General features: G+C 38.2%; 1 protein-coding gene across 4 annotated transcripts in view; it reads right to left on the reverse strand.

The window, feature by feature from the left end:
- INPP5B (inositol polyphosphate-5-phosphatase B) overlaps positions 1-14520 on the reverse strand; it is an 80714-nt gene that overhangs the window by 14535 nt on the left and 51659 nt on the right. For all 4 annotated transcript variants that reach the window (XM_012545944.3, XM_023500189.2, XM_023500190.2 and 1 more), the window contains 5 exons: positions 9909-10025; positions 5556-5743; positions 3900-4011; positions 2225-2334; positions 385-520 (listed from right to left, as the gene is read on the reverse strand). In XM_012545944.3, coding sequence (XP_012401398.2) covers positions 385-520; positions 2225-2334; positions 3900-4011; positions 5556-5743; positions 9909-10025 — 663 coding nt within the window. The remainder of the gene's footprint in view (positions 1-384; positions 521-2224; positions 2335-3899; positions 4012-5555; positions 5744-9908; positions 10026-14520) is intronic.

The raw sequence follows: 14520 nt of genomic DNA on the forward strand, positions 1-14520 counted from the left end.
AGGCAAATTTATATGCAACAGAGGATAAAAACAGTGATTTTCTCTTAAAAAAAATGAAGACCTGGACATTGTCAATTCACTAGCAAAGATTCCAACAAGAAATATAATTACTAGGTTTCCCTCGAGGCAATGCTTGTGGTTGTGAACCATTTCCCTCTTGGCAAGAACTGAGATAACAGCAAAGGTTTGGCTGACAGCTCTGCCAAGATGCAGGTCTAGCATAAAAGGGTGATTGGTGTCATGGAGCTTTTGCTCCTGACAGGCTGTGAGCAGATATTTCCTGAGGGCTTTGATTGAAAGAGATGGAAGCAAGGTGACTAGAAATTAATTAAACCTGAAAGACAGAAAAAAAAAAAAAAAGCTAAAAAATAATTTGTCACATACCCCAATGTCAAACACTGCACTAACTGGCTTGTGGTCACTTGTCTTTAGAGCCATATGGTTTTGGTAACTCAGCTGAGTAATGTTCTTTCCCTTCCACAGGATCCGGTCACACCAGGCAGGAGCTCGGCACTTTTCACTGCAATGAAAAGAAATGCACTGAATTCTGTTTCAGGGACAGAGCCCTGAGAGCTTATCCCATGGTCTAATCTACTTCCTGAATAAAGAAGAGCCCAGCTTATTAATGCAGTCTTGTAGATCATCTCTTGAGTGATGCCTTAATAACAATTTAGAAGTAATAATACAGATTGCTTCTACTGACAGTGATTTGGTTTATGTTGATTTGAACTGCAGTGATTTGCCCATAGAGAAGAAAGAACAGTTTATGTTCTTAGTTTAAGCATATAGTCTGCAAAACACCCAAACCATGAAAAACCTTTTGATCCACTATAAATTTAACTGATATTAGGAAAAGAATTCAAATTAAGCAGCTATTTCTGAAGGAATAAAAGACAGTCCCCATGATTCTTAGGGGGCACTATATAAGTTCCAGCTGATGACCAAAATATAGCCTATCATTCTGGAATAGCAAGTCTCAAATTTTTTGGTTTCAAGATGCTTTTCATTCTTAAAAATTATTAAAGACCTTCCCTAACTAGCTTTTGCTTATGTTAATGTTTATTGATAATGTCTTCGTATTTTGAAAATAGTTTTGTCTTCACAAACTTCCTAAAACAGTCTGATATCTCCTTCCCTTCAAGAGTCCTCGAACCACTATCCCATAGAAATCCTATAGAAATCCCAGAGATATCCCATAGATATCCCAGAGAAATGCTAAAACAAATAGAAGGCAAATTCAATATTGGGAGCTACCAGAAATTAAAAGGTAAATTACTGAAATCAAGCCAAGAACCGTGGTAAAAAATTCTGCACTCTACAATTAGGCATAAGCCTACTAGCAGCAATTTTTATTAGGTTAAACTAATTCTAAACATTTCTGCTTAGAGAGAAGACCAAAGGTGGGCTGAATTTTCCTCTGATTTTAAAAAATCTTTTTCTCTCAAGCCATTTTGGAGCTACTCTTTATAGCTTTTCTATACAATGGGCAAAATTCCACAGTAAGACCGAAGGGTTTAAAGAGCTCAGGTGAAACTCCAGTTGACATTTTGTTTCATCAGACAGAACAATAATTAATCATTTAGCTTTTGGCACACCATTGAGAATCATTTTTGTAAAGCCATCCAATCCTTTCACCACTCCTTTCAAGGATTCTCCTTCCCAGGTGGTCAAAGGTGAATTTAAGAGATAGTCCCATTAACTGAAGAAATCTAAGTCATCTTTCTTTCTTAGGCTGATCATTACTCCCATCTGATCAAGGCATAGGGGGAAAGGGTATAGCTCTTAAATAGAACAAGGAAGGATCCCTAGACCTTGTTTAGTCATGGCCTTAATTCTATTAAAAGAGAAAATAAGAACTTCTGTCTGAACTGTTCATACAATTTCCTCAAAGAATGTGGTTAGGCCACTGGTAAGGGGGAGAAAAGGACTCAGTGCAAGTCATTGCTTTAGAACTGATAAAAAACAAATAAGGATTTCTTATCCAGGTGTGATCAACAACTTTGAAATATTGTCCTAAAAGCATTTTGCAATCTGTACTGTTTATGTATGTAGTCTAAAGGGGAGTCCCAGTATACTTCCAGAAGACAGAGAACCAAGGAAAAGAAAACAGGTCCTAAGACAAGTAATACAACTGGGACTCAGTTAAGAAGGATAAGGAGGACTAGGGTCTTTATGCCTCCCAGATTTCTGGACTTTCACACCTGTTCAATCACCTGCAACCTACCTGGTATCCCAATCATCAGAGCCAGTGTCATACTTGTAGGTAGGCTGGAAAGATAACTCTCCCTCTGTGAAGCCTTGGAAGACAGCTTTTGCAGCTACTTGAATGTTTAGCTGTTGGAAGGGAGGAAAGCAAACCCTAATATTAACAGATTAAATTTCCTATTAAAGGAGAATGGATAGCCAAGGGTGGGAATCAGACCATTATATAATTTGTGATCAACATCAATCTCTGAGAACAGGAGCTGGTTGGCTATTCTTTTATCAACACAGTTAAGAAAACAAGATTCCCAGACAGAAAATTTGCAGAGTATGGAGCCACTAGAAAGCTTATTCCACCTTTTTAAGGATCTTCTACAAAAGAAGTAAATTGCTAAGTCCAAGGGAGACTGATTGAAGCATAAGCAATTATACTGCTTAACTCCTCCTCATGGCATCTAGTCAGCTTGGTTTGACCTGCAGCAACCATGAATATCAGGTCTCTTGACAACTACTTTCAGCAAAAAGTGAAGACATGAGGCATTCTTGGATTAGTCTCTGGAATCCCACAGCTGACACTTTTGGGAATACTACAGAAAGACTCAATTCTTGCAGCTGGGACTGGGTCCTAGATAAAATAACTTGTAAGGTCAGCTGAATTTTCATTTCCCAAAATGGCCTGAGGAGGAACAAGACAGAGCTAATAAGCCAAGATGCTTCCTGAGTATCTTAGAAACCATTTACAAAGAATAGCACAAGGCACGAGATGTATGTTATAGCTTCTGGAAAGACCACTAAAATAGGCTAATGAATAAAGATGAGACAAAAACATGAAATTAAGACTTTAATGCATCAAAATAAACTGTTAAGAAACAAAGATATGGGCAGCAAGAGAACAGAATGCTTCATGTTAAAAACAAGGATTGGAGAAATACACATAATGAAGAATATTAGAAGCAAAATGGGCCTGTTGAAAATGACTAATGATTAAAACATCAGAATTGATTGTTTTATTCTAAGTAGGTTTCTTCGTGTTGCAAAATGGGAATAGAAAGATTTGAACTCATGAGAATGATAAAGTTCTGGAAATAAAAAGGGATACCAAAGGTATTGAGACTAATAGGAAAGAAAGGAATCTTTTTTCCCCTTTAAAACAGAACATGGTGACCATGTAACTGATTCATAAAAACATTCAAATGTATGTGTCTCAGAAAAGCAAAAAGATACACAAAAGACTGATGCTTGAGCAAAGAATATTTAAGTTAAAAGAGGATGTAAACTGACATTAGAGAATCATGGAGGAAGTAAAGAAAGTCTTTTTTTCAATGACAGTTCTTAGAAAAGAATGATACTATATAACATAAAGAAGAGAAAGTGAAGAAACATGTTGCTCAAGAAATCAGTCTGAAAACAATGAGAACCATTCTTCCTAAGAAAATCTCATTTTCCAATGAAGCAATGAGAGAAGAAGCAAAGAAAACTCCAATAATTTAGGGAAGACCAGAAAAGAGAAATATTGGCTGAATATTAAGGAAAATGCTTGACAAAGGAGAGTTGATTAGATGGGGGAAGGTTTCTCATGTGCTAGATTTGTGAGTCTCAACATCAGAGACCCAATACTTCCAAGGGCATCACTGCTCATATTATGGCAGGAGGTAGGCAAGTGGCTACCTGCCCAGGCTCTTAGTGGCTCTCTGTACCTGATCGTATGTGAACAGGGTTTGAAATGCCTTCTCCTCGATGAGTTTTTTCACTCTTTCCACATCCAGCTCTTCTATTCTGTAGTTGAGGTCCCCCAGCCACAGGATCACACTGTGAGGACAGAGGACAAGGGTGACAAGGTTTTTAGGCAGAGTTCTGTCCCAACCAGGGCTCTCCTTAGAAAAGACAAGTGAGACTCCAGGAAGCTGGTTGGGAAAGCGATTCAGATAGCCATAAGATGTCTTTGCTATATATCTATACCTCTTTCTCAGACATCTGAGTTCAGAGTAAAAGAGCATCCTTTTCCTCTTCTTCCTTCTCCTTACCCTCCTCCTCCTCCCCACAGGGGAAGTTATATACCCAACTCTTATCAAACTGGAAACCAGCATGACAAGTCTGAGGAATAAGATATATCTCACGATCCTTTAAAAAATCCTTTAAATATGGGCTTGTGCAGATCTCCAGGGGATTCCAAACAGCAGCATCCCTTTACCCCCACATACTTTGGTTCACCAAAGGCACTGAAACGCTTGGTTTCCAGGGCTCAGCTCCCAGAAAACACAACCATTGCTCATTTGGCACTGTTTAAACTCCTCTGCGGTGAGTGTTTGTGTTTAATGACAAATATCATTTGGGTATGAAGAAGATGGAAAACCCCAGATGATCCCACACACCCTGTAAACACCATGTCTGCTCTATAAGAAGCCAACTAGCACATCACTAAGCAATTTAGCACAGCAGCTACACACACACATACAAATACACCACAAATCAGATCAAAGCATCCACAAAGTAAAAAGCAGCCAAACTGACACTCAAGCTGCATCTTCGAATCTGGGACTCTGCCTTTTCGACAGGAAGGAAGAGCACGGCTGGTAAGACACACTCCTGGCCAGGTTCCCTAAAGAACGAAAGCCAGCCTATCAGTTTATGGAAGCCCAAGTTCCAATTCAAACACATACACAGGCAGAGAGCCGACAGGAGCAGGTTCGGGGCTCTGCATGCCCTCTGGTGGATTGTTTGCAGAAGCCTGTTACTTGCCAAGATCTAGTAGCATGGGCTTTACACATCTGCCAAAAGTTTATAATTTTAATGGAATTTTGTCATTTAATAAAAAAGTATTTTAAAAAGATAATACACTAGAGTTTCAAAAAAAGAAAGTGAGCTGGAAGGAAAGGCTAAGAATCATAAGGAAGTTTTTAAACTAGAATGATCTAAGCAGCTGAAGCTGTGAACAAAAAGATAAACAGAACAGAAGAAAATACTCTCTCATTGATCAATACTAATGGGAGGAGGGAGGAGGAAGAATGACACAGATAATTCAAAATAACAAATGCTTTTAAATCTGGGTTCAGGATCTACCATATGACTTGCTTTGGGTAGCTGATTAACTCTCTCAGGGAATGTTTTGATATCTCTTTATTTCCTAAGGACTTATCAAATTATAAAGAATTATAGATGCCCAAAGCTGGCTAGATAATGAGAGGAAATAAGTCCAGGATCGATGATTCCCAACAGAGGTTTCCTACATGAATTGTGGAAGTCGATTATGCCCCTCTAGGAAGAAGCACCCCACTACCCTCCCCAATTTCAATAGCCTAGCATTGAATATGGACATCAGTCGTATAGTAAGTGGGGAAAAATTAGCCACTCACTCATGCTTGCTAATGGTGAGAGGTGGGAGATTTGGATCGACCTGACAGAACTGCATTCGGGAACAAATGTCTTTGTAGTCTTGGTTCCTCCTCTCATACTCCTCAGTGTGAGCTGCCAGATGGGAATTCACAATGCAGATGCTTGTATTGTGAAATCTGAATCGGATTGCCACTCCTCCTTTATTACCCTAAAAAGGAGACAAAAAATATTATCTAAATCATAACTGAGTTTGTGAGAAACTTTTCCAAAAGTTTTCATGGATATTATCATCAAAATAATTCCATTACAAGTTGTTGTTTACTTGCTTTAATCATGTCTGACTCTGTGCCCCATTTGGAGTTTTCTTGGCAAAGATACTGGAGTGGTTTGCCATTTCTTTCTCAAGCTCCTTTTACAGATGAGGAAACTGAGGCAAACAGGATTAAGTGACAACACCAGGCATTCATGAGTGAAAACTGAAATTACCATTTGATAACTAGATTTGAATTTATTATTTTTTTCAAAATCCCACATATTTTGTGCATTTAAAAACATGATTCTGAGAAAGAAGTCAAAGTTTTACCAAACTGCCAACAGGTCCATAAAAAACAAAAAGTTAAAAAATTCCTGCACCCCAGCAAGATAATTGTATAAATATGTGTGCATATATTGGATTTAACATATATTTCTACCATGTTTAACATACATTGGATTATTTGCCATCAAGAGGAGGAGGTGAGGGAAGGGGGGAATTGGAATACAAGGTTTTAGAAGGGTTAATGTTGAAAAATTATTCATGCTTATGTTTTGAAAATAAAAAGCTTTAATAAAAAAATTTCCTGCACCCCAGAATGCTAGCATAGAATGCTCTCCCTATTTTTGGAATTCCTCATTTCCTTTAAGTCTCAGCTCAAGTACTACCTTCTTCAGAAGACTTTTCCTAATTTTCTAAGCCTCTGATGCCTTGCCAACCAAATTAATTTGTTTCTGCTTTGTGTATAGATAATGCACACATTGTCACTCCTGTAAGAGTGGAAGCTCCTTAAAGAGAAGAGCTATTTTGATTTTGGTTTTGTATCTCTAGTACATAGCACAGCACCTAGAAATATTAGGTGCTTATTAAATGCTTGCTGATTGACCGATTACAAATAAATCTCACTGGGGATAAATAAAAAGCTTCACTTTTAATTCAAAAAAACCTGAGGGCTTTAAGTGGTCTGGAAACTCAACACGAATTAGCAGAATGTTGTGCCAGATAAGAAAGTAACATTAGGCTACAGAAGTGGAAGTATAGGATCTAAGTGGTATGTAAAAAGCCTAATTAATGCTGCTTTGGCTATACCATATCAGGAATATTCTGAACATGGCTCTTTAGAATGAATATTTAAAAGTAAAAATAATATTGATAAGTAGGTCCAGAAGAGGGTGATGAACAGATTAAGAAATATGGTTCATTTCGTGGAAAAACCTAGGAAGATTTAGTTTGAAAGAAGGCAGCTAGATGGTGTAGTGGGTAAATAAAGTGTGGGGCTTTGAGTTAAAAAGGTCTGATTTCAAATCTGACTTCAGATCCTTCCTATTTGTGTGACCCTAAGCAAGTCACTTAACCCTGTTTGGCCCAGTTTCCTCAGGAAAATGAGTTGGAGAAAAAAATGGCAAACTATTCCAGTATTTCTGCCAAGAAAATTCCCAAATGGAGTCATGAAGAATCAGATGTGACTGAAATTACTGAACAACAAGATTGAAGAAAAGACATGACCAGTCTTGTCAAACTATTCTGCCTGGTTCCACATGGCAGAACAACAACAACAACAACAACAACAACAACAACAACAACAACAACTAGGGAGAAATTACAGGAAGGCAGAGTTGAAGAAAAGGAAAAAATTCTCAACAATTAGAGCTGTTCAAAAATGGATTCAACTTGATCAATTCTGATGGACATGGCTCTTTTCAACAATGAGGTGATTTAGGCTAGTTCCAATGGATTTGTGATGAAGAGGCCATTCACACCCAGAAAGAGGACTGTGGGGACTGAGTGTGAATCACAACAATGTATTTTCACTCTTTTTGTTGTTGTTTGTTGGCATTTTGCTTTCTTTTTCATTTTTTTCCTTTTTGATGTGATTTTTCTTGTCTAGCATGATAATTATAGAGGAAATATGGAAGAATCATAAAAGAAATATGCACATGTTTAACATATATCAGATTACTTGCCATCTAGAAGAGAGGGTAGGAAGGGAGGAAAAAAAGTTTGGAACACAAGGTTTTGCAAGGATGAATGTTGAAAATTATCTGTGCATATGTTTTGAAAAGAAAAGGCTTTTGATCAGAGAAATGCAAATTAAGACAACTCTGAGATACCACTACACACCTGTCAGCTTGGCTAAGATGATAGGAACAAATAATGATAAATGTTGGAGGGGATGTGAGAAAACTGGAACACTGATCCATTGTTGGTGGAGTTGTGAATGGATCCAACCATTCTGGAGAGCAATCTGGAATTATGCTCCCAAAGTTATCAAACTGCATATCCTTTGATCCAGCAGTGTTACTACTGGGCTTATACCCCAAAGAGATATTAAAGGAGGGAAAGCGACCCACATGTGCAAAAATGTTTGTGGGAGTTCTTTTTGTAGTGGTGAGAAACTGGAAATTAAGTGGATGCCCATCAATTGGAGAATGGTTGGGTAAATTGTGGTATATGAATGTTATGGGATATTATTGTTCTGTAAGAAATGAATACAGAGAGACTTGGAGAGACTTGCACGAACTGATGCTGAGTGAAATGAGCAGAACCAGGAGATCATTATATACTTCAATAACAATACTATATGAGGATGTATTCTGATGGAAGTGCATTTCTTCGACAAAACAGAGATCTAATTCAGTTCCAACTGATCAATGATGGAAGAAGCAGCTACACCTAGAAAAGGAACACTGGGAAATGAATGTGAACTATTCGCATATTTTGTTTTTCTTCCCAGGTATTTTTACCTTCTGAATGCAATTCTTCCTGTGCAATAAGAGAACTATTCGGTTCTGCACACATATATTGTATCTAGGATATACTGTAACATATTTAACATATATAAGACTGCCTGTCATTTAGGGGAGGAGGTGGAAGGAGGGGAGGGAAAAGTCGGAATAGAAGTGAGTACAAGGGATAATGTTGCAAAAAGTTACCCATCCATATGTTCTGTCAATAAAAAGTTATAATAATAAAAAAAAGAAAAGGCTTTAATAATAAAAATGGATTTAACTGTCTCAGATGGTAATGAGAGTTCCCTGTCACTGAAGGTGTATAGGCAGAAGCTTAATGACCAATTATGAGGCATCTTTTGGACAGGATTCATGCTTCAATTTAGATAGATTTAAATTATGCCCTTTCTAATTCTGCAACTCAATGTTGTTTTCCCCCCAGTTAATAATATCTTATTTTCCCCAATTACATGTAAAGATAATTTTCAACATTCATTTTTATAAGATTCTGAGTTATAAATTTTTTCCCTCCCCAAGTCAAAAAGTAATCTGACATAGGTTATACATGTGCAATGGTTTTAGCGAAGTAGAAGTTATTTTTTTAAGGCTATTAAAGATAAGTGACTTGCCCAGAGTCTCATAGCTAGTAAATGCTAAGTGTCTGAGGCCAGATTTGAACTCAACTATGAACTCAGATACTTAACACGCCCTAGCCGTGTGATCCTGGGCAAGTCACTTAGCTCCAATTGCCTCAGGGGAAAAAATGACATGTTTGCATTTGAGAAAATGTGGAATAACCGATAGAGAGACAGCCTTAGAAGTAAGACTTAGAAGTTCCAGTTTAGCCCCTGATAATCACTGGCTGCATGATATAACATGGCACCCTCACTGTGCTCCTGAGAATCCTCCTACACTATAAGATAGCTGCTGATCTACAGCTGTGAAGGAAGTTTTGAACACTAAGATCACAACAGGTTCAATCTTAAAAGTCAGTAGAAGTCCAACTCCTTCAATAAACAAGCTTCCTTTTCCCCATTTGTTTGTTCTAGTTTCTTCAAGGCAGTGTTCAAAACTCACTTGATGGGCTAAAAAGCAACAATCAGCTGAAGTTGGGGAAAAGATAAAGGTAGATCAAAATTTATATTATCATGAAAGGGATTGAATATTCAGAAGATTTGGGGAACTGAGGGATACACAGTCATCAAAACACTGCAGTGAATCATGGTACCTCTTACCTTCCTGAAGAGCACAATTCATTCTGTTTTAAGACCTATACAATTAGCACTGGGAGCCACTTTAGGAAAACACTTTGACTTGAAGTAAGACCTCTGTGAACCACTACCCAAGGAAAGGGCCAGGACCATACCCACCTGTAGCATGGAGTCACTTACCATCCTGCCCATGATTCCTGTCCCCACTGTTTCAGCTTCAACTTCTGAGATATGCATTGCATGCTCTTGCTTGACATAAAGGAGCAGCATGATCCCAACTAATCGGACAAGCTTTATCTGAAATTGTGAAGTTTTTCTTCATTAGAATCTCTGCTATGCATTTTCACTCTTTTTGTTGTTGTTTGCTTGCATTTTATTTTGCTTTTTTTTTTTTTACTGGTTTGATTTGGTTTTTCTTGTGCAGCACAATAATTGTATAAATATGTATGCATACATTCCATTTAACATATATTGGACTACTTGCCATCTAAGGGAGAGCGTGGGGGAAGAAGGGGGACATTGGAACACAGGGATTTGCAAGGGCTAATGTTGAAGAATTTCCACTGTTTTGAAAAATAAAAAGCTTTAATTTAAAAAAAAAAAGAAAGAAAAATCTCTGCTATGGCGATGATGCTCCTAAGACCTGTGATGGCATAGAAGTGACAAGGAGATCTTGATGCTATTCTGAATGAGCCAAAATTCTGGCAGTCCCACCCAACTGGAAAGGCTTCAATCACAAATGGGACCAGTGCCTGATTGGTCTACATCCAAGGACCACTGGCCCTGGAGAGGGTTGGCACGGCAAGATGAGTTACCAGGGAATGAATTTTGGCCATGGCAGTCTCTTACATGCATTACTAAATATTCTCCCTCTCACTACTATAGATATACCAAACCTTTTCATCTTTCTTCAAATCTCCCAGAACACCTCAATTCCCCACTGTTAGTCGAAGAATTTGGTTCATATTTTGCAGGAAAATTAAAATCATTTGCTAACAGCTCCCTCTTCTTTTCATCTCATAGACCTCAGAAGTCTTCTCCCACTCTCTTTTCTATCACCCTTTCTCTCATGATGTGGCCCTTCTCCTTAGCAAGGCACGTCCTTTTAACTACATTCCACCCACCCCAGAAGACTGGAGTGGTCCAGACGACTTACTATCTCTCTACTCTCATTCCAGGCAGCTAGTGATGCCATGGAAAATGTGTTGCATCTATAGTCAAGAAATTCTGTTCAAATCCAGCCTTAGACACTTAAAAGCTGAGTGATCCTGTACAAATAATTAAGTTCTGCCTGTCTCAATTTTCTCATATGTAAAATGAAGTTTACAATAGTACCTATGATAAAATAAAATGAGATAACTATAAAGCTCTTTGCAAACCTTAAAGTGCTACATAAATACCAGATATCATTGTTATTATTCATCTTCCCCTACTTTTACCAATGTTTTCTCTGCTGCCTACAAACACACATATATTCACCATGATCTTCTATAATTTTTAGCTTTCATCCTATATCTTTAATCTTTTTCTTAGCTAAATATTTGGGAAAAGCAGTCTACAATTGCTGCCTCCACTACCGCTCGTCTCAATTCTTTGTTGTTCAGTCATTTTCAGTCATGTTCGACTCTTCGTGACCCCATTTGGGATTTTCTTGGCAAACATATTTGAGCGATTTGTTGTTTCCTTTTTCAGCTCATTTTACAGATAATGAAATGGAAGCAAACAGGATTAAGTGACTTGCGCAGTGTCACACAGCTAGTTATTATCCGAGGTTGGATTTGAATTTAGAAGAAGTCTTGCTGATCCCTGGCTGGGCTCTCTGTGCACTAAGTGCCACTTAGATGCCATTTCTAAATCCTCCCTAATCTGGCTTCTGACCCCATCCCTCAAATGAAATTGCTCTCTTCAAGGTCACCAAAAATCTCTAAAGAGATATGATGCTTTCTCAATATTCATCTTTCCTGACCTCTTTCTATAGCTTTTGACTCCACTGGTCACATTCCCCTCCTAGATACTCTCTAGGCTTTCGGGACACTGCTCTCCTTCCTGGCTCTCCATTCCCCACCTCCCCCAAGTCTGACCATCTACTTCACAGGCTAGTGGTGGTACAATGGGCGTAGCATCAGATCAGGTTAGTAAATCATTCAACAAGCATTTATCAAGTGCTTCCTATGTGCCAGGCACTGTGCTGAACAAAGCAGTCTTTGCTCTCAAGGAGCCCCAGGATACTGGGGGGCATGGATGGATAGAACAATATGCAAACAACTATGTACAAACAAAATATATACAAGATTAATTGGAGATAATCAATGAAGGAAAAGCATTAGAACCAAGGGAGTTTAAGAAAGCTTCTTGTAAAAGGTGGGATTTTAGCTGAAATTTAGAAGGAAGCTAGGGGGCAGCTAGTTGATGCAGTCTTTAAAACACTAGCTCTGGAATTAGGAGGACCTGAGTTCAAATTTGACCTCAGACATTGGGCAAGTCACCAAAGCCTGACTGCCTGAAAAAAAAAAAAAAAAGAGAGAGAAAGAAAAGAACGACAGGAGATATAAATCAGTGGGATAGAATTCCAGGAGTGAGAGATAGTTATTGAAAATATCCAATCAGGAGATAGAATAAGGAACAAAAAGAAAGCCAATGTCACAACATAAAGTGCAAAAAGACTAGAAATACAGGAGGGAGCCAAGGTACGAAGGGCTTTGAACACTAGCAGAGGATTTTGTGTTTGATCTTGGAAGTAACAGGGAACCACTAAAGTTTATTGAATTGGAGTTGACAGGGAAAAGTGTGTGACATTTATTAAACATGTGCTTTAAGAAGATCAATTTGAAAGAAAGGGGAAAGAACCCACATGTACAAAAGTGTTTGTAGCAGCCCATTTTTATAAAGGCAAGGAATTAGAAATTGAATGAATACCCATCAGTTGGGGAATAATTGAACAAGTTATGGTACATGAATATAATGAAATATTATTGTTCCATAAGAAATGATGAGCAGGATGATTTCAGAAAAGCCTGGAAAGACTTACATGAACTAATGCTAAGTGGAGTGAATAGAACCAACAGAACATTATATACAGCAACAAGATTATGTGATGATCATCTGTAATGGACTTGCCTCTTTTCAACAATGAGGTGATTTAATTCCAATAGACTTGTGATGGAAAGAGACAGCTTCATGCAGACAGAGAACTACAGAGACTAAATGTGGATTGAAGCATAGCATTTTCACCTATTTCTTCGTTTGCATATTTTTTTCTTGTGTTTTTTTTCCCCTCTTCTTCTGATTATTCTCTGCAGTCTGATGAATATGGAAATATGTTTAGAAGAATTGCATATGCTTAACCTATATTGGGCCCCTTGCTATCTAGAGGAAGGGGGAGGGAGGAGAGAAAAGAAAAAATTTGGAACACAAGGTTTTGCAAAGGTGAATGTTGAAAGCTATCTTCACATGTATTTGAAAAAAAATAAAAAGCTATTACAAAAATTTTTTTACAAAGAAGTTCAACTTGACAAGTGAGTGCATGGATTGCAATGGGAAAAGACTTGGGGCTGAGGAAGACCAATTAAAAGGCAAGCTATAGTCCCAGTGTGAGGTGATGAGGACTTGCAGAGGGGTGTCAGAGGAGAGAAGGAAGCATATTGGAGAGGAAGCAATTACAGGAATTGGCAACTGACTGAATAGAGAAGGTGAGAGATGGGATGTCAGAACCACTGAGGATAAAAACTAGGCATCAAGCTTGGAACTATGAAGATAATGGTGTCCTCAACAGTAATAGGGCAGTCACTAAGAGGGTTTGGGAAGGAAAGAAAATGGGCTCGGTTTTGAACATGTAGAGTTTAAGATCTATAGGCAACCAATCTGAGATGTCCAGGAGACAAATGGAGTTGGAAATCTGAAGGTCAGGAAAGAAGTTAAGACTAGATAAGTAGATTTGAGACTTATCAGCATAGAATAACTGAAGTCATGGAGCTGATGAGACTGAAGAAAAAAGGACCCACAACAAAGTCTAGGGGAATACCCATGATTAATCCAGCATGACAGGATGAAAATCCAGTAAGGAGAAGGAGCAGTCCAACAGGTCAAAGGAGAATCAGAAGAGAATGGTGTCATAAAAGTCAAGAGAGAAAAGTGTCAATGAGAAGGTGTTAGACAATGTCAAAGGCTACACAGTTCAAGAAAGTTCAGGATTAAGAAGAAGCTATTGGATTTGGTAATTAAGAGATCACTTTGAAGAAAGCAATTTCAATGGACTAACAAAGTCAGAAGTCAGATTATAGAGAGTTAAGAAAAAAGAAAGAGGAAAGGTTGGTTCTTGGCAACCCTCAAAGCTCCATACTGGGTCTAATTCTTTCTCTATACTGCCAATACTTGGTAACCTCATCAGTTTCCATGGGTTCAAATATCACCTCTGAAGATGATTCCCAGATCTATAAATCTACCCCTAATCTCTCTCCTGAGCTCCAGTCTAATGTCATCAACTGACTTTTGGACATCAATTCTTGAATTGAATATCTCATAGATATCCCAAATTCAACATGTCCAAATGAGAGCTTGTTATCTTCCCCCCTACATCTCCCTACTTCCTAAACATTCTATTACTGTTGAAGAGCGTTGTAGAACTCCCAATTATCCAGGTATACATTGATATCATGTTAGACTTCTTTTTTACACTCACTCCACATATCCAACAGGTTAGCAAAACTCATCATTTCTACCTTCACAGCATCTCTGATACATGAGCACTTCTCTCCACTAGAGTAGCCACCAACCTAGAACAGGCTCTCATCAC

This window comes from Sarcophilus harrisii, chromosome 3 (assembly GCF_902635505.1).
Source record: "Sarcophilus harrisii chromosome 3, mSarHar1.11, whole genome shotgun sequence".
NCBI lineage: Eukaryota > Metazoa > Chordata > Mammalia > Dasyuromorphia > Dasyuridae > Sarcophilus > Sarcophilus harrisii.